The sequence below is a fragment of the Haemorhous mexicanus genome, chromosome 4, assembly GCF_027477595.1.
Source record: "Haemorhous mexicanus isolate bHaeMex1 chromosome 4, bHaeMex1.pri, whole genome shotgun sequence".
Lineage (NCBI taxonomy): Eukaryota > Metazoa > Chordata > Aves > Passeriformes > Fringillidae > Haemorhous > Haemorhous mexicanus.
This window is the reverse complement of record NC_082344.1, coordinates 49,204,105-49,225,267: the sequence shown is the minus strand read 5'-3', so window position 1 is coordinate 49,225,267 and position 21,163 is coordinate 49,204,105. Positions and strand designations below refer to the sequence as shown.

Below are 21,163 nucleotides of genomic sequence, written 5' to 3'. Positions count from 1 at the left end.
ATTCTCCATGTGCAGAGTTACACAATTGCTCAGTTCCTCTTGGACACGATTTGTGGACGGCTCTGGGTGTGCTCCCTTCCTCCTTGACCCATGCTAACAAAGAATCAGTTTGGAGTCCCCACAAAAACAGTGAAGTTATTTCTAAAAATTCCTAATTGCTGAAGTGTCTGGGGACTGGATTCTTCTGCACATCCCTAAAATATGAGGCAGGACAGGACATGGGCTTGCTGGCTGCTTGCTGCAGTCCTACAATTGGCTACAATGACTGAAAAAAACAGAAAAATGACAGAAAGAAACAGAACACTGAAAAAAGGGTGTATTTCCATAATCCTCTCCAGCTGTTAGTTTGAATGCATGAGGATTTTGTAGCAACCACTTTTACAATATGCTTAGTATACTGTGTTCTTCTTATTGTAAACTTGGACTAAACAGTGCCATTGTTGTTGCCTGATTACAGAAATGATGGTGGAGCTCCATGAGATAAATGTTTAAAATTTCACTAATGGAGGAAAATGGGAAAACTTTCCAATTGTCCAATCTCCCAACAGAGCAATTTAGCTCAGTTGTATGAAAATATCTATTACAAATAGACAAGGTGACAGAGTATGCACACATTCTCTTCTCTTTGAGGGCTTCAACCTTTTTTAGCATTAGACTTCAAATTAGAAGCCTGAGAGGGTTGGAAACAAGACATTCCAGTAGCTGAAAATAAACACCAGCTTCACGCTACAGGCACCTACAACCTTTTTGGCACTTCTCTACATTTTCATATAGAGAAGAAGAAATTAAGAAACAGAATGTGGAATAAGAACCCAATGATGCATTTAATTCCCAATGCCATTCTGAGTGAGGATTTTGACTGAAGGACTTTGCCTTAAATGAATTGCAGTCATTCCATGATAAAAACACCAATGCTAAAAAAGGCATACAATACTCTAGATATCTTATTGGAATTTAGTATGGCAATATTTTCAAATATTAGACAAGTGTGTGTTATTTATGAAATGTATTACTTCTGGTTGCATTTGATATCTGAATTTGAAAGATGTGAAGAATAATAAGTTACAAGAATAAAATGGATGTTTTCTCAAAAACCATGCTTACATTATAAGCTTTTTTAGTAATTAAATCAATAACAGCAAAGCTTATGGGCACTCTCAAAGGGAGGAAACTGTCTATGGTAATGATATTTAACCATTCAGCCAAAATAAATTATTCATATGTTTTGCACTGGATGTGCTACTCTTGCTTTATTATAGATACAGCTCCTTCAATTATCAGACAATTGTTATTTACTGTTTTCCTATTTCTTTTCCATGAATTATGCTCTATTTACAAATATGTATCAAATCAATAGCTGATTATGCTCTACATCATGGTAGGTGGCTATGTTTAGTATTTATATAGAACCCTGAGTAAAGTACCAAACCTGTAGGAGATTGTCTCCAGATTGGGGGTCAGTAATTTCCTAAAAATTCTGATAGAGACGAGCAGTGATATATCTGAAGCTATATATCAAGTGGTCTTGGGTTCTGCAATGGATCCATTTTCTAAGACCTTATTTCACCTACACACACTGTAAATCTTTCTCCAATCTCAGAACAAAGCAAACACTTCAAGAAGTAATTTCTCTTCTGCATGAGCATAAATTTTGAGGACAGTTGAAATGTAGTGCAAAATTCTTCACTTAACTTGGAGCTTAAAACAATTTCAAAGGGCAAAAATTCCTTTCTTTCCTTCCTTTACTTGCTATAGAAAGCTACAGACATGCTTTGAAGTATAAGCAATATCTGAGAAATGTTTAAGAATTATTAGATAAATATACTCACAGACTTCACAATCTGTACATGAGTATGTTTTAAGGCATCAGAGGTAAGAGGAAAGTGTAAGAGAAAACAGAAATTATAAAACCACTGGAAACACAGGGATGCTGATAATGGAGAACAAATTAGGCATCAACGAGAACAGAGAGTATGTAGCAGATGCACACACATGTTCCTTGACAAGTCCTGCAAATTGATAATGGCCAGTAGAAAGAAAAAATCAAATAATGGTATAATTTTAGCTAATCATCATAAATTAAAGAATAAAAGGTCTACCCAAAGGGCCTTGCAAAAAACTTTTCATTAGGAGACTCAGAAATAACCCAGCCTCTACTAAAACCATGAAAACTAGATGAAAGTTGACTGATAGTCTTCTAAAAGTAATCTAAATGGAAATGAATTGTTTGATGGGATTGCTTTTACACCAACCCCAGAATTCCCTCTTTGGCTATATCTTTAGCAATAGCTTACAAGGACACACAGAATCTTTCTGGATGATTCAAATACTAGCAAAGTAGGCATAATGAGAATTGGTCTGTAACAGATCTTGGAAATTGAGTAATTTTGATTTCTTTGGCAATGAACAGAAAACAAAACTAAGAAAAACAATGGTGGCAAAAGCCCATTTAAGTAGGCTAAAAGGTACAAATTAAATACATTCCTGGGGTAAATACAATATTGAGAAATTTTAGTGAACTTTAAATTAGAAAAAAAAAGACAATTGAACATGAGAAATGGTAAGTAGGTAAATAAACAATATAATTTCAACTAGAATAGCTAAAAGTTCATTTTTAAAATACCATATAACAAATTTTTTACCCCAGGCTTTCAATGGCTAGGCTTCTGCAGCAAAACTATCAGTAATTCACCAACCTCAGACTACCTACATATTCTTTTTTTTGTCTATAATACCAGAATTTCAGAAGAAAATGTAACTTTTGCACCATAAAAAAAGCCCCTTAATTTAAAAGACAGGCACATTAGTAGTGAGTTTTACTCATGCATTCCTAAAATGCTGGTGAAAATGTAAAAGCCAGGCTCTTTAGTCATGTTGTATGGTGCACATAGTGGCTCTTAGTACAATGCAGATAAATGCTACATCGAGTGATGTAAATTCAGAGAACAGTGAAGGCCCTAGGAGAAATCTGTCTAAAATGTTTTGAGGGTGTGTTCATCTGAGAGCTGAGAATGATGCTTCCTCTTTTGTGAAAGCTCATTCTGTGTTCCTGCCCTTGTGCATGAAATCCTGGTCTCTTTGGGAGGTCTGTCCACTGAAGAAGCCAGAATGTTCTTTCCTTCCCAGCTGAGGATGTGGTCTGACATTAGTAAGGGGAATTAACTGGGAACTCCAAATCCATTTCTTGTGAATGTAGTAACAGGAAAACTTACAATTTTTATATTGCCTATCTAGAGGCTCTGACAACTTAAGTCTTCTCTCTTTAATCCTTATTTTTTGCTGTTCACTCTATTATCTGTTACCCCAAATTTTTTCTCACCTCTAGTGGGCATTTTAGGTGTCCCAGAAATTGAAATATTTAATGATTTACCTGGTGAATAATTTTCCACAATTTAAGATCACCAGCTATGACTATATACATGTGTCTAGATATTCTTTTTCTCCATAAATCAAGGAGGAAAAAAGACAGAGTGGAAAACCATAATCTACTCCTCTACAATGTGACTGTGATGAGCTGCAGCTCACTGCTCATCAGGATTTTATAAATATATACCATATTTATATGCTATACCAAATTTATACAGCAGTAACAATGTAACATAATGTGGCATAACAATATATCATATTTTTATGAGTGTGCTCCACCCCAGCAGGCTGAATCACAGGCTGCTCTGACATGTGATGAGACAGCACAGGCAGTAACTCAGGCCTGGTGTTGGGGTTTGAAAGCAGCATCAGGATGCTGCTCTATAGTGCCCAGACTGGGAGAGGTGACCTGAGAAGGCAGTGTGCATTCATTTGCAGTCCTCTACTGCACCCACAGAAAATCAAAGTGTTTTTAGCTACAGTCAATTAATTCCATGCAATTTTAACAACACTTCAAACATTTCGGATACCTTTTGTACAGGACTATTGCAAACTTTCTTTTTGCGTCAGTAAGACTATATGATCATACAATCCTAGAATGATAGAGTGGTTTAAGTTGGAAGGGATCTTAAAGACCATCTAGTTCCAGCCCCCTGCCATGGGCAGGGACACCTTCCACTAGACCCAAAAGCCGCATCAAAGGTTTGACCCCAAAAGCTGCTCAAAGCCACATCCAGCCCTGTCTCAAACACCTCCAGGGACAGGGAGCAACCTGTGCCAGTGCCTCACTACCCTTATAGTACAGAATTTCTTCCTAACATCTAGTGTAAGCCTATTGTCTTTCAGTTTAAGTTCATTACCCCTTGTCCTTTCTCTACATGCCCTTGTGAAAAGTTCCTGTCCAGCTTTCTTATAAGCCCCTTTTAGACACCGGAAGGCTGCTACAAGGTCTTCCCAAAGTCTTCTCTTCTCCAGCCATTCTTATCTAATGGAAAAAACGTTTTCTATGATATAATTTCTACTTAGGAAGTAGATAGTTCTCCCTATTTAATGATTATATCAAATTACATTGCATGAAGTGCTATTGCTGTGTGCAGGCTAGAAGGATTTTTTGAAGGCAAAACGTTTACTTTGTCTTGACTATGTCATGAAGAATGCATATTTCAGATTTTCTTCTTTCTTTTGGAAAGAATGTGTTTTGTTAAAGGCGTGTCCTGATAACACAAATTGCTGATCGAAGAGGTTTTCTTCTTTCAGTGTCATGACCCTTCTTGACCATTTTCAGGTAGTCAGCAGTTTAAACTGCTGATGTCCCAGAGAACAAACAGAACAGCAACACAACTTGCTGTTTTGTTTCTCTCCCTGAATCTCTGTTAATCATGAAGTATTTTCTGGAATACACCCTGATATCTACTCCAACTACATACTTCTTATTGGGGGCTTAGCCTGATTTTTGGGTTTTCTGACTGACAGCAGCTCAAATATACTAGTGGACTGACAAGTCTACATCACCAGCACAGCCTGGAAAATGGAACTGTCACAGTTTTTAAGGGTCCTCTAACATCTAAGCCTTGTATTGATAAAAACTGTGACGGCTCATAACCAGCTGCCAAGTAGAATAAAAACATGCCGACCCTTATCAGTGCAGCTAAAGGGGCTAAAGGGTTCATGTTCACTCCCCGTTTCTAGGAATGTGACAGAGTCTCCAGAAATATAATTAGCAGTTGTTTAGCCTCCAAACATTTGATAATCATATGCAAGGTTAAATATATACGTTTATCAAGTTCTCTTTGTATCCTGATAAAATCTGCATACTTTCATATGTAGGTCACATTCTGAAGGTATAAATTACATATCATTAAATGCTTTCCTATGTCAGCTGATGAGAGGGAAACAATTTTATAGAAGACAGTTGGTAGCAGTTGTTGTATGTGGACACAGGCCAGAGGTACTTGGAGTCTGTTGATGCAAATGCCATTCTGAACTCAATGATAAATTGAAAAGCTTACTTCAAAGCATTCACATAAACATCTCCAGCAGGTAGAATGGCACAGAATCTCAGGGTAAACAAATGTCCAGCTGACCAGGCAACATGCAAATTAAAGGCTGACTTGGCCCCACTGTCTTCCCTTTTATAGATTTGTGTAACATTCATGCCTTTTCACTCAGAATTTCTTTCCTCTCAGTCCTTCTTCCAGTGGAGTTTCAGCATTGCCCTGAACATCAGGGCCTGTGTTGTGACTGCTGCTCCATGCCCTGCAGTGGTTAAGGCTACCAAAGAATCCCAGTTTTATAACACACTTTTGAGACATGAAGTGGACTGTCTGCCCAGTTCTGTTTGCTATGAAGAGAGGTTAATATCTAGTGCTTTTATGACACTGGCATATTTATGACCACCTACAGAGCACTAAAGTATATATGATGCCCCCATCTCCTGTGACCATGAGCTTTTACTGTAAAACAGTGTAAAGCTGAATTCCTCTGCCTAGGAAACTCACTTTCCTTTGCCATCTATGGGAATAGGCACAGAATTAATCCAGTTACTTATACACATGGGCAGAGCAAGGTTTTTAAGAGTGGGTCTAATTCAGAGCAGATTTTGCCCACGTGTTTCTTTATAGGCAATGGCCACTCACTGCCTGATTACCCAGTGTAATCAGTTTTGGAATCAGTACTCAACCAAATGTCTGTTATGCACTTAGCTACTCTTATTTCTCCAAAACGTAAACGCAGGAGAGTGATGTAAAAGTTCAGTTTACATTAGTAAGCCATAAAGTCTGCCTCTTGGTCATCTCATCCGATCTTATCGTTATTCACATTTCTCCTCCCTCCTTCCTTCCCCCTGGAATAAACCACCCCCACTGTAAGTATACAAACAAACCAAAACAATCCCTCTGGCAGTCACACCCATTGTGCATTTCTGCTGCCTTTTTTGAAACCTCTAAATGCTGCAAAATAAAAGTAACAACCCCAGCAAGGTGAATAAAAGGCATTCATCTAACAGAAAATAATAGAAGAGAAAAAATAAAGTGAGTTAAATTATCTTCTTCTCCAGCCCTCAATTATGTTTCTGCACCCAGTTTTTGAATATTCGCAAGTCCAAATAAAAATGTGGACTGAAAATAGATAGGTGGCTGAGATAATTTATATCTCAGAAGCCTAGCTCTGGCATACCTGATACTCACTTGGAGCTCACAGCACTGAAATCCTTGCCAGAGGAAATACCAGTAATTGCTCAGTGCACAGCCCAGATATTCCAACTGACACACTCCTTGGCTACAAAACGCTCCGTAATGCAACTCACTGAAGCACATCACAGCAGTGGAGCACAAGGTCTGACCTAACAGCAAAATAAAATGCTTCAGCACACTTTAGTCTGAGGAATTTGTGCCATAATACTGAACCAAAATTCACTGCTGTTCTTCTTTAAACCGAAGTTGGTCTCATCTAGTTAGAGGAGCACACACAGTTCCACCCTAGGCACAGCACAGATGTAACATGACACACAAACAAAAGGCTGGAGAAATACTCAGAGGCTACACCGACACATATGCAAATGATACCACTAATTACTCTCACAGGTTCTGATCCCTTATGAATTTTAAAATATATTTATGTAACGTCCTTCTCACCTGCCAGTCGTCTGTCTCTCGTGTTTTTCCAGATAACATCCAAGGCTCTAGCAGTGGAGTCCCTGATATGATCACTAAATGATCTCTTCAGAGGGGCTTTCACCGGGTGATGCATAATGCAGATCGATCACACATCCAGGTCAAACGGCTGTAGCTTAGCCCCAGGAAAAAGGGCATTCTCTGCCCGGGGATCTGTTTGGATTTCTCTTTGCCAGGCAGGCAGGTTGTTACTTTATATAATTTGTCATCAGCCTTGTGGAGCTTTTCCTTGAAGAGTCAGGCATTGCAGTTCTCACTGCGGATGCAGGAAAGCTCAGACTGCAGCCAGCCTACTGGAAAGCTGCCAAAATCTTACATCTGGAACAGTTTACAAATGAGCTAACGATACAGTCATTTAGATTTGGGGCTTTATTTGTGGATATCTATAGGATTCTAGCTTCCTGTTTAATCAAATAACTTACCAGGCACATACTTGCATGCTCATTTATTAGGATAATATTTCCCTGCTTAGCTGATATTTCAGGTAATCTTTCATGTTTGGACATGAAAAAGGTAAGAAATAGAATAGAGATAAAGTAATTTTAAATATCTAGAGATCAGATATTTTATTTTGTTACCATATTATTTTGCATTTTTACCCTAGTTAAGACAGAGAATAGGGACTGATTCTGAGTTCCCTATATTTAGTACTTCATGACAATACACTAATGAAAGGAAATAAAAAAATGAGAGGAAGAGGGGAGATGATAAAAAAGGAGAGGGAACTAAGCCCCCAAGTATTTGCTGAGTGGAAAGATAAGTTCCCATATGAAAAATATTTATGAATGTAACTGAGATTAATAGTCACAGTAAATGAAGCCATTTGACCTTGCTTATTTTGACCTTTTTAATTGATTACTGTGTCCTGTGGCTTCCCTGAGGGAGAAAGAGAGGAATAAAGGAGTGCCTGAGACTCTCTTTCCCTTTTTAATACTATATGTTAATGTGTGAAGAGATGAGAGATACCAGTTTAAAAACCTAATCCCCTCTGTTATATGGGAAAGCAAAATCTGTCAAATAAAGTTGTCTTCATGTTCATTCTACAGGTGGTCCTTAATTTTTTTTTTGGCAACTACAGCTATTAATATTAGATACCATTATTTTCTTTAGAAGTATTATCATTAGAATTTATTGATTAACTTCTTGCAAGGTTGGCATAGAAAGACTAAATTACAAAATTGAGAGTTTTAACCCTTAACAAAGGGATTTTCATTCCCTTTGAATTTCTTCCTAAAACAAAATAGCTTTTCTTTTCATAACATTTTTTTCATAATTTTTTTCACACTTTCTAATTTGTTGCAATTTTTTTGCTGGTGTCTTCTCAGTTCCCTTCATTTTCGCTAGTCATCATTTCCTTTAAGAGAAATTGTTATCCCACTCTGACAATGAAATGAAATTTATGGGACTTGCAATAGTGTAACTGAAGGAATAACTGGCTCACCATCTATTTAATGCAGATCATGGTTTCATCCCATCTAGGCCTTAGTCTTTTATCTTTACAGAGCATCTGCAAACACTAATGTCCTGTGTGTGTCTTTGAACAAAACAGCAGCAAGTGATCTCTATAGTGTGCAGTTGCTTTCCTCATTACAACCCTCCTTCTTTCTGAGGCTGGATGGAGAAAGACACAGCCAGCTCTCCAGAGAAATTCAATATGATAGTGCACTCTTGCATGGTTGTGGGTTTTTTGCTGCTTTTTTTCCTTGGGGTGTTTTTTTTTTTTTTTTTTTTTTTTGGGTTTTGTTTTTTTTCTTAATTATTATTCTTACAAAAATTCCTGGTACAGCAAGTACAATGCTTGCACAGGCAGATCCTGACATAGGCTTACATAGGCAAATGCTGACAGGATGACCAGAGCACAATGTATCTCTTTTGAAACATGTACGCTCTGTTCAGATGAGATCTGCTGTTGTTGCTATTAGTGAACAGCTCAGAAGAGCATTATTCATTTTTAAATGAAGATGCAGTAAGCAATAACTTAATCAGGAGCTGAATTTCTCTATTTTAGGAGGCAACAAGGTGAAGTCAGTCTCAGCATGGTTTTAACTACCCCGGGCCATGTCTACGTTACCAGCAACATAGCCCAGAGAGAATGGATTTATACAGCAAAATTATTGGTACCAAAGTTTTGACACATCTCAAGGTAGAGCTACTTTGAGCTATGTCTACCTGCATCTTGTGACCTGAATGAATCCTCAGGGTTTCATGATCAGGTTGGAGGTCACTGGCACACTACCAGGGTGCATCTTTTGGCTTAGTTTCATTTGAAACCCATCCAACTCACATGCTCCAAGACTGTTCGGAGATATGAACCAAAGAGTGGTGTTGGTGGAACATTTACAAAATCATGTGCCTAGTCCAGGCTACAATGTCAATAAAAACATGCATTATTCATTTTAGAAGATAAAACAACTTTAAAGAATTTAAAAATAAAACCAGCAGCATACATATATTTCTAATTAGGGTTTGATTCTTTGAGAGTTACTGTGAGTTATTTTACACATGTTGACATGAATATATTTGAAATATTTAAAACAGTTCTTACAACCTGCTCAACAAAATGGTCTGGAAAATGGCAAAGGGCAAAGGAGGAATAAACTGTAATGAAGCAGAGAAATACTGCTAAAAGTGTTTGTTTGTGTGATGCTTCAACACAGATAAACAGGTAATCTAAGTAAGACTGTGTTAATATTTAAATGTCAGAAAAATTTTAATGGGTCATGTGCAGGTAAATAATTAGATATAGATAGGCTAGGAATATGGATAGAAAATTAAGGATATTAATTTTAGAAAAGTGTAGACAGAGATATAAATGGGGAATACAGTTAAAAGCAAATACATATGATCAGCAAAGGAAATCTGAGATTCATGATATCCAACACAGTCACAAAATGAGGTAAGAATTTGCCATGCACTATGAAAGCACATGACTTTTAAGAATTTTTAAAATCATGTTAAAAGATGGTATCAGGGCAGAGCTTTGCTGCAATCTCCATCTCTTGCATAAATTAAAATTGCCCCTTGTGGAACAATACACTCAGTTTTTCTCTGCACCTCTCAAAGGCCACACGATGCTGAAAAAGCATCCACAAGCCCAGCGTACAGACAGCTGGTGGCAGCAGGACCAGGGGGACAGCGACAAGGAGTTCTGTGCTGGAAAACACCCATGTGTTCAGGGGAAAGCTGCTGAACTGCTACCACCGCCGTGCCATTATCCTTGTTGAGAGTCCTGCTCTGAATCTCAGGCAAGCTCCTCCCACGTTCCCAGTTGCTACTGCCCAAACAAATCTGCTTATGTGGAGATATTTTCCATTTCAGCTCAGGCTTGTTCCTGCTCCCCTTGAAGGTGTAGCTGTTTTCACAGAGACGTCTATCTGAATCACAGGCCTGCAGTTACTTGCAGATTGTTTGTGTGGAAGAACTTCCTCCATTTCTCTGGTGAACTCATGCTTACAATCTGAACTGGGAGAGGGGCCCTTGGTACCTAGTGCACATGGTACAGACCTCACCAGGTGAATCTTGGGTGTTGATCAACATGAGTGTACCAGATTAATTTGTTCTTAAACCAAACAGCTAAACTGGAGCGCTGTGAATGACATTAAGGGCAAAAGGTTTTAATGTTGAGATTTACGGGTTGGGAAGGAATGGGTTTTTAAAGAAAATGGAAAATGTTTTGCTGCTCTATTTGACAGTGTACTGGAAAATCTCCTGAAAACAAATACCCTTTATGTAACTGGGAAAACACACCATTCCATGCCTTACATCTACAATTCAATTAGCTGGATACAGGTGTTACAGCAAAATGCATGCAAAAATAAGCCAAGTCCTAAACCACCAAGGAGTGTGTAAATAAATTTTATTATGCAGCTCTATCTTTTGGCTTCATTCTGTCTGAAACATAAGAATGACCACGATCAGACACAGTTTTTTTTTATATGAATAATTTTGTATTTGAACAATTTTGGTGTTGACCACAGTCATAGTGCACTCAATTCTCCAGCTATCTTCCAGAATAATTTCATTTATTCAGTGTTTTCTGTTTAATGGCTGAGATGAAAAAAATCCCAAAAGAGTAAGTTCTTAAAAAATGGATGGGTCAAGAAAAATGTGTGCTGAATCAAAAATAATATGAGGGGAATCTGAAGGAGAGGGCTCTGTTTCTGACAAGAAGGGATTGCAGCAGCTGGTGTTATTGGGGTGAGGTGATAGTACACCCTCAGGAGAGAGACAGCTGACCACTTCATGCATGAGGATCAGCATGCATGCCTAGGAAGAGTCTTTGTGTAATTCCAGAGGCAAATAGAGACCAGACCCTACCTTCCCTGCCCTGCCAGCCCTCCCACCAGCTCAGACCAGCTCCACACTGACTCTCTCAGGGCAGTGTCTTTCCTGTCCCCCAGGCCTGGCCTGCCTTGGGACTGCGACCACTGACTTCTCCCACTTCTTGTTTTGGAAATATTTTTAGAAACCTCTTGTTAGCATAAGCAAAGCTGTGCCTCTCCAATCTTCCTTTCAAGGCTGAATCTCCTTGTAAAGTACTGCTCGTCATTCTTGAACACATAATTCTCAAACCAGACAAGGGCAGGAGGCAGAGGCTAGTTCCCTCTAACCTTACCCTTGCTCAGCACTTCCAGCTGAAGGACCTACACTTGCCAAACCTGTCTGTTTTTTTGTCCTTTAGTGGTTCCACCCATACTCTGGTCTGCAAACATAATGCCAAAGACCAGACAAAATGCATTGGGTTCTAGGATGGACAGGAATGGTGATATTGTTTTTAGTTCTGGCAACTGAGTCCAGCTCTCAGAAAGTAAACTAACAATTGCACAAGCCTCATGCTCTTCAAGCTTGCTCTAAAGTACAAGGACTTCCCCTCTGACTCTTCATCAATGTGAAAATTCTTATGTGTATTTCTGGCTCTTCTGTGTGATGATTCTGGCCCCTTGAGTCTGGAAGGATGTATGGATCCAAAATATGCACAAGCAGTCAGAGATACATATTTTTTTAAATGTGATGCCAGTTTGAGCTTTGCTGTGACTTGTCTACAGACTGCAACAAATAGTGTGGTAAATCCAGAGCTCCTTTGCTGAATGGTTAATGGAGCCTGCCTGACCTGATGCATACAGACATCTTTCCCCTTGTTAGAGAAGCAAAAATACCAATGTCATAATTCTCTGAAAGTATCACAAAACAAAAGAATGATTCCGAATCAGAATTTTATATGTAATTAAAAAAGGCTGCTAGGTACATGGCATGTGTCATTGTTCCATGTCTCAGGAGATGTCTCCAAATACTGCCTAGGAGACCAGGCTGGGAAAGAAGCACTTTGAATTTTGAAATTTACTTGTGCTGCTTTCCAAAAGAAAATCAGGTTCTGTAATATTTGCAGTATCTGAGAAATGTGATATTTAGCATGTTGAGAAGCAGCCACCAATCAGAGCGAACTGAAAAGATTTAGAGAAATTCCTATGGAAAGACATGGGAATAAAATGCATTCTGTTAGAACATAAATGTTTCAGTAGAAGCTTGACAAATCTCAGCAAAAGTCTTCAGATGAAAAAGCCACATTTTCATTCATTTGGATTTGGGATTTTTTTTAATCTCTATTTTTCAATTAGGTAAATTAAAAATTTCCAGAAGTTTCATTTAGCACATAGGTGTCCTTTGGTGCAAATATCTGGGCAATTTATCAGTCCATGGGCTCAACCCTATGTGTCCCACCATATTTTGCATTCAGAAAAGTGTCCCTTTGACTCCTGTCAACACCCTGGTGTTACCCTTTGAACAGCCTAGGGGCTGAATGGGTGCAGTCTGGAGAAGAGATAATAGACCATGAGAGAGTAGACCAGCAAAGTCTCCTGAGTGCCCTCCATGATGTCAAGGTGCACTGCCAGACATCTTCATTCTCCTTCCTTGTGGTAGGAGAGGGGTAGAGAAGCCCCAAGGACAATCATTTTCCCTCCAGGTGACCATAACTGCCTCTGTACACAGTGCTTTTGCAAGGTGTACATGCTCTTTAACCTCACGCCACGGTCCAGACCTGTATTTTTGAACAAGTGTGTATAATTTTAAGAAAGAAAATGCTCAAAGTCCACTCACGCCAGCAGCAGTATGTGATGGAAACTACAGCTGTTGTTGTTTTTGTGAACTTTTTGATGTCTTAACCTTGAAGCTTTCTTCTGGTGGAACACTGAGAAGCTTTTGACAAAATATCGACCTTAATTAGCTCTTGTTGTGAGTTAAATACATACTAATGGGTTTATATAAACTGAGTACTGTAGCCTTCTAATATACATCCAAGAGTCTCAAATTAAACGTGATCTCAAATAAATATGAACAATCTCCCTGGTGTGATTATGGCCCTGCTTTTTAAACAGCCCCACAGCTTAATTAGAGTTCTGTGCACTTCAAAGTGCAAGCTTATCTGGCTGTTTTTGAGCTGCTGTCTCACTATCACTGTGTGCTCCAAGAATAATAAATAAACCAACACAGGAACGCAGAAAGCATTCCTAATCACAGCCATAAATACAAAATAATAATTAACTGAATAACGTGAAAGAAAGATGTGCTTCCAGTTTCATTTTCACATTGTTCCATTTTAACCTGTTTTTAATGTAACTGATTATAACTATTCTTATGTTATTTAAAAAAAAAACAAAACAAAACCCAAAAGTTCTGCCTCTACAGGCAAATGTTTTCTGAAATACTGCATATTGAAGAAAAAAAAAAAAAAGAGACATTGGTGCTGGTGCCATAGTTTAAAATTCAAATGAGAAAGGAAGTGTTAAAGCTTCATTCTGTTTAGCCATATGTAAGGCACCTGCTTAGAGAAGTTTATGGGAGTATTAATCTATGGGAGTGTCCAAACACTTCCAAATATCTAAAGTTGAGCAACAGAACTGTCTTGGTTATAAAATAGTTGATGGCAATAAGCAGTGAATTAAGATTAGTTTTTAGCATTAGCCATGTGTCATGCTTCACCACAGCAGAAGAGTATTAAACAGCATTGTTTCTCCTTTTTCTCCTTCCTTCAGTGACCTGACAGGCAAAATGCCCATACATAGCTCTTTGTTAGCTGAGTAATACATTACAGCTTCACTGGTCCCATCACTGGAATTTGAGCAGGATGAATACAATTTCATAGAAGAAAAGGCATGGCAGAAGGTATTTCTTTCTTTCCAGTGGAAATGCAAATGAGGCTGTATGTTCAATTGCTGTAATGGATAAGTGCAGAATCCACAAAACAAAATCCCCGAATCCCAAAGCAAAACAAACAGCCCAGAACTTCCAAAAAAGCCCTCCAACTCTCTATTGTTACTCCCTATTTAAAATTGTCTCTATCATCTTTCATAATTGAAAATTTTCCTTCCCTTTCTTCTGTTTTTTCTCTTTTCCACTCTCTCTGTCCCTCCTAGTCATACTAAGATGGTGTTTACCTGGTCATACTAAGATGGTAAGTTCCTTCAATTACAAGTCATCCTCTTCAGACGTCTCTCATACAAAATGGCCCAATAAGATATCAAAGAAATAAAGTCTTTGAGCTTGTCTGCAGTGACCAGCATGAATAGTGATTGTGAACAGAGCAGATTTGGTTCAATGAGTTCTATATAATCTAATGGTGCTAGACTGGTGCCTGTGCACAGAGCAGGGAGCAGAAGGGGAGAGTGAGGAGTGTTATGTGAGCTGGACCCATCAAGGTCAGAGGGTGTGCAGGGAGATAATTCAGAGTACAGAGATCATTCTGAACAGAGAGATCAAAGAGCAGCAAGAAATTTTAAATCAAAGAGAAAGTCTCAGTGCTTGCAGGGAAAGATGGAAAATGCTTATTCCTGAGAAGATTTAGTGAGATTTAGGGGTCTCATGTAAGTCATCTTCAATTATCTCTGCCCTGTGTAATGGGTGTTTTATTAAGTGATGCAAAGAGGCAGAGCTGTCTTCCTGCCTTCTCATCCCAGCTGCTGCCAGTGCAGCACTGTGAAACACAATCTCTACAGAAGGTTTGTTACTGTGAAGACAAGCAGGATTCAATAGCCATCCCTGAATTGCTGTTTTGTGGCTTAATTGGCAGAGAAAACAGCAGAAAACCCAGAATTTTCATAGAGACCAATGACGCAGAAAGAAGGATCTGAATCTTAAGTGAATCTAAACTTTCCAATTGGACAAAACCTTCAATAAATTTCAAGATTTCACTAGTTAATGCACTGCTGGACAGTTTTTTAATGGTAACTTCTCCTTGTGTCATTTTTTGTGCAAATGTTCATTTAACTAGTTAAATTGGGGATTTACTTTTAAAGGTGCTTAACTTCCTCAGACTCTGGGTTTCTGTTTGAGGTATCCACCATGCTTTAACTCTTTGTCCTGTAGTTGTGTGTGGCATGACTTCTTTTGCATGCTTTATCTGTCTATTCATATTAAAGCCAGTGTTTTTGGGAAATGAATGAGAGCATATGTTATTTTCCTGACATTGAGAAATTTTAGCAACTTATCCCTAAGTACTTAATAGTGATTTGGTAAGGCAATTTGCTCTTTTGTAGACAAATTCAATTTTCATCTTTCTGGAAGTTCATTTGTTGTAGCCATTGGCAAGCCTCTGAGAAATTCTATTTCACAGCAGTTCTACAACCTTGGATGTTAGTGACAAACAGCTCAGAAGATATTTTCTCTCCTGGGTTATGTACAGCCTGGGAAGTATTTGCAAATACAGTTCCAGGCTGCTGCCAGCCCTGCGAAATGACTGAGAGAACTTGTCTCTCCCAGGCTTTTACTTGCCCCACCTTCACTCCATAGAAGGGTGAAAAAGGGTTGGTCCCTCATGAAATGTTAATACAGAATGAGAGAGTTTTGTTAGGGTCAAGAGGGAGATGGGTACACACTGCTTGGTGGAGAGACAAGAACACAGGGAAAGAGACAAGGGGAGGAGAGTATCTGTTGTAATTGCCTGCTTCCATTTGGGAATTAAAATTCAGCCACTACATAGCTAGTGAGAACTTTCCTTGAGTTCTGCTCTGATGGAACTGAATAAACATAATTTCAAAAAATTGGCTTCTCTTCACTGAACAGATTTTTTTTCAGAACATTGGCTGCAATTAGATTACTTTTTCTAAAAAAAAAAAAAAAATCAAAAAGCAAACTCATGATTTTTCCAAGTGTTTAATGCAATTTTGCAATTTTGTAGGATGTCTTTCTTCTGGGGTTTGTTATTTGAACTGAAATCTTGCTGACTACAAGTTCTCAGGCCTAACCTTTAAAAGATAAAGAATCTAACATTTTTCTTTACCTTTTCTAAGTTTAATGTATCACAGATGCAAGTTGAAGCTTTATGGGGACTGTGTCAAATAAAATTATCTGTAAGATTAAAGTAATCATCATCTCAACTGAAACATACATTCTGTTTTCCATAAATCTTGTGAATGCTGAATGTACACAACATTCTGTAAAAACCTACAAAGGAAATCTAAAAGTTATTATTAGATGTTATTTTTTCATATTTACTCCATGAAGTTAGCAACATTATTAAATGAGGTTTTAATAAGACACTCTGGTTTGCTATTCTAGGAACTGGATTTCTCCATATCTTTACTTAATTTATTTCACAGCTAATCATCAAAAATTGTTTCTGCATGAAATTTGCTGTTCTTGCTGGCATCTCTTTTCAGCCATGACATATCTGCCCTCCAGAGTCCCCCTGCAGCACGTGGAAAATCTTCACTTCGAGTTCAGGTTATGACACTTGTATTTGAAGGCTGGCTGTGGAAAAATAGTGAGTTTGGACAAGATGGTTTGGGGAAAAGGAGGTTGACAGGATACAGCACTATTTAGTCTGTCTTTTATGTCCTGAGACTAGTTACTGGCTGGCAAGTTCTCCTAAATTATTTTAGTAGGTAATTTTATTAGTATGTGCTTAGCAAACTGTACACTTCACAGTCTCAGAAGCAAGGTGAAAATGTGAACCTTGTACTTATAGGGCTGGCAGCCTGATCTGTATTTTGCTATATCTGGCCTAATATTTTTTTCTATTGTCAAGTAATTTTGGAAATATACATATATGGTGGCATCCCCATATGATGAAAATTATCTGCCTTGCTCTTATTCAGTCTGAACATTCTTTTGTCATTTCTTGTTAAAAAGATATCTAGTTGATGAGGTGGGTTACATAGGAGAACCGAAAATTCTATTTACCTTCTGTAAACTTTAAGTTTTTGGAGACATCATTACAATAGTGAATTGATGCAGTTCTTAAATAAAACAAGAAATATGAGTCTTGTATTCAGGTTCAATGAAAGACATTGATGGCTCTGAAAGATTCCAAATTAGGCCTTGAAAAAATGTATTTAAAATAGCAGTTGCATTACATACATGGAAAAACTACTTACAAATCTTGATGTGCACTAGAATCAAGTAAGTACAAGTGTTTCTTTAAGTGCTTCATTAGCAGAAGGGGGGAGGGAAGCAATGAAAGACCTGGTGAAATATAGGAGAAGTTACTTCATATTTATGAGTAGATGATGTAGAAATTCTTTGGAAAAATGTGGTATTTGGAAGAAGGGAATAAAACACTCCCAAAGAAGTTGAGGAGGAAAACAGACGAGAAAACAAGGCTTACACCTGAGATTGATAGGTTAAACTAATATTTTAAAGGCATATTTATTAAAAATAAGGTATTGCAGTAATGGGGAAAGGATAAAGTCAAATATTTGACTGAGAAGTGTGGTAAATTTATGTAATTTCTTCTTTATTATTTCTGCAGTTTTCATCATAATTTTTATGCATCTATACTATAAAAAATAACTCTTATTTACTCTCAGTATTTCCATAAAGAGCAACCAGACATACTCTGGCACAAATGAATTGCTTCTCAAATGCAGCATGTAGTTTTAGTCTCTCAAGTACCACAAAGACATAAAAAAGTTTTGAAGGAATTCAGATAACAGCAACAAAAATTATTAAGGGGCTAGAGAGTTTGATTTACAAGAAAAGATGAAAACCTCTTCTGCTCAGCCAAATGACAGCTAATAATGCAAGGGAAGAGTAATGATAAGAGCCAACAAGTATTTAAAGCATGAGAGCATCAAGGAAAGTGTGGACATGTTTTAAAGTGGTACAAGGTTTCAAAACACTGACTTGTTAATGGGGAGAGTATTGTGTTTGTGTATGTTTTTCCTCCAAACTAAGGCTAATTAATCGGTGGAGCTCATGTACAGAAAAAAGAAAATATGTGTGTACAAAGGAAAAAAACCCTGTGCAAATGTAAAACAGAATGACACATCTATCAGCTGTGGTGCAAGTCCTCAATGTAGTATATATTTAAACATAGGAGTCAGAAAGATCAAAATTGGAAAATAAGATTAAATATGACATATGAGCAGAATATAATGTTAGGGGAAGTATATATCAGTACACAGTACATAACTTCTTTAGAAAGAACATCTTCTGAAAGTAGGTTTGCTTTGCTCAGAAAGTTTTGTCGTTCCTTGATAACTTGCTACCCTTTCTCTGTGAAAAAAGACCTGCTATTCAGACATAAAATTTGTCATATCAGAACTTCAGTCATAACTGAAAGTTTAATTATAGCATCATTGGATGGTTTTTTTCATGGTTTAAATCAGCTCAGCCCTGTTTGCTGATACTGACAACTTTCTGAAGGCATAAAGAATAAGTGTGTCATTAGGAGACATTTGAAAGGTATCCAGGAGATTTTTTTGAATGTCATTAATGCTCTATAACACTTGATGCATAAGGAACCAAAATAAAGAGAAACATTAAAGTTCTTCAGAAGATGCAATGAAATGATGGAATGTTTAGATGTCATAACTTTGGTGTTGCTAAATTTTTTCAATCCAAACTTAGTACCCTTTAGTCAAGTACTAGAAAAGTTGCTTATAGACACATTAAATATTTCTTTACATTCAATGAAATCTTCCACAACAAGTTGTAGGAGAAAATGTACTCCTGTACAACAAGCAAGTATACCCTTCTACTCTTGATGTGCTTTTATTAAAAGACTGATTAGAGACTGTTTGAAATTTGAAGTGAGCAGCTGTCAGTGTCCTGATAAAAAATTTGAGCTTGGATAACTGCCTGTAAAAGCCAGGAATAAAACAAATATATTTCAAAAGGTCAAGATATACCAAAATGCACAAGAAAAACCAAAGGGGCAACAAAACCCCAGGCTTTAATATAAGTCCTTTAATACTAAGCTTTGAAAAGCTTTGTCCTTATCTGAATGTCAGTTAATAAGACTAGATTCAGTTACTAATTAACCTAATTTCAACCTAATTAACCAACTTATTTGATGCTGAAAACCTCCTCCTCTATGTAAGAACTGTAAAATTTCAGCATCTGGAAAACCAAATTACGAAAAAATAAACTCTACCACCTAGGATTAATAATAATTTATCATTTAAAATACATTTCAAGAAAGTTTTTAAATACATCCTCGACAGATATTAAAAATTATTTTAGATCAAAGATAAATTAGATTTTGGCCTTCAGAGTTTAAACACCTTTTATTAGTCTTCATCTAGAGGAATTATGCCATTTTTAAAGCTTATAATTGGAATGAGAAGACTTCAGAAATAGTGTTTTCACTCTAATTTCAACTGAAGACCTTCATATGTACATTGTCCATCTGTCCCCATGCATTTTGTACAATGTTTTCAGTAAAGTACTACTGATCATCAACCAAAACCAGGTGTCATAGTTACCTGATGTATTAAACATATGTAGCTCACCAAAATCCACTGCATATTTTGTTTCTCAGTAGATATGGTCTTTCTCTCTAAGAGGCAATACATAGTTAATGTAAATATATCCAAAAGAAGTCTCCTCTATTTGACCAAGGAAGTTTAGATTGTATCATTTTTTTTAAAACATTGTAATTTCTTCTATAAATGCCTTGCTCACTTGTCAGATCTAACTTCACGCTAATTGCAAAACTTCATGATCTGTTGAAAGTTAGATGTTTCCATACCCTTTTATGGAAAAATGGACTACATCACATTATTGTGCATGGTTTGTAAAGACATGAATGAATCCATGGAACTCAAAAAAGGTCATGAAAAGCTTTGCAATTACTATATTTCTTTTATCAATGACAGCCCTGTGAAAGGAGCTCTGAGAAAAATAAGGGGAGACCAGCTCTTAACTCCTAACATCTACCAAGGAAGGAAACTCAAAATAGGCCAGGTAAGTGTAAGGCTGAAGCTTGAAACAAAGTGCTGAACTATGCATTAACAGCAAGCACACGCTGACCTTAGGTCCACTCTGCTCCTCCTTGCCAGAGAACCAATGTGCTGGATTCCTGTTGGGCAAAAAATGCTGACTTATTCTGAAATTCGGTGTCTAGTGTTACTGTAAGCAAACACTGCTTTTACAGTTCCCAGCAGAGCACTCTCTGCACCAAGGTTATGTGATCTTTATGTGCCTGAAAGATAATAAAAGATGTTAATGGTGGGGACCTCTCTTAGGAATGGTAGCCCTTAGCAAGAACAGAAAGGACAAGAGCATGGTAGTATATCAACAGTCTATGTAAAGACATAGTTTGATTGTGAATGTGTGCTATAACTTTGGAAATGCTAAAGGGTTGACGGAAAAATCAGTTCAGCTGGAGCAGATGAGGGGACCAATGCAATGGGCACATAGCAGGTTGGAGAGTCACAGAAGGCAGTGGAACAGAGGCAAGTCACATGTACCAAGAGTCCAGATGAGGATGTCTGTGCAGCTCATAGAGGCCAGCACAGCAAGCACGAGGCTAGAAGGGGAGATGTTTAGTCTGCAAAAGACAGCCTGTAACAGCCTCAAATTTCTGAAGGGACTCCAAAGTTTCTGTTAAATAACAGAGGCTGCTGTAGTGTCATCTGAATGGCTGTGTAGACACATAGTCCTAATTCTTGGTCAGTTAGAACTGCATATTTTAGTATTTAAATACATTTTCCATACCAAATTCTCTAAGTCTTGTGCAGCCTCTTTAAGGCACTTTTTTTCCCAAGACACCAGCAGCAGAAGGCTGCTACAAGAAATATTTAATTCTTCAAAGTCTTTTTGCCTGTGTCCCTTATTGCACCAAACTGTCCTCTCATATGGTACTGGGGCAAATGTTTGCACAGCTTTCTGAGAGTCAGCTCATTAAA

General features: G+C 37.6%; 1 protein-coding gene across 4 annotated transcripts in view; it reads right to left on the bottom strand.

The window, feature by feature from the left end:
• Nucleotides 1–21,163, bottom strand: part of DLC1 (DLC1 Rho GTPase activating protein) — a 216,539-nt gene that overhangs the window by 92,022 nt on the left and 103,354 nt on the right. Inside the window, exon 1 of one of the 4 annotated variants that reach the window (XM_059844766.1) lies at nt 6,999–7,214. The exons of the other annotated variants lie outside the window; for them this stretch is intronic. Coding sequence (XP_059700749.1) covers nt 6,999–7,113 — 115 coding nt within the window. The 5' untranslated portion in view covers nt 7,114–7,214. Of the gene's footprint in view, nt 1–6,998; nt 7,215–21,163 lie in introns of those variants that run through there. 4 annotated transcript variants of the gene reach the window in all.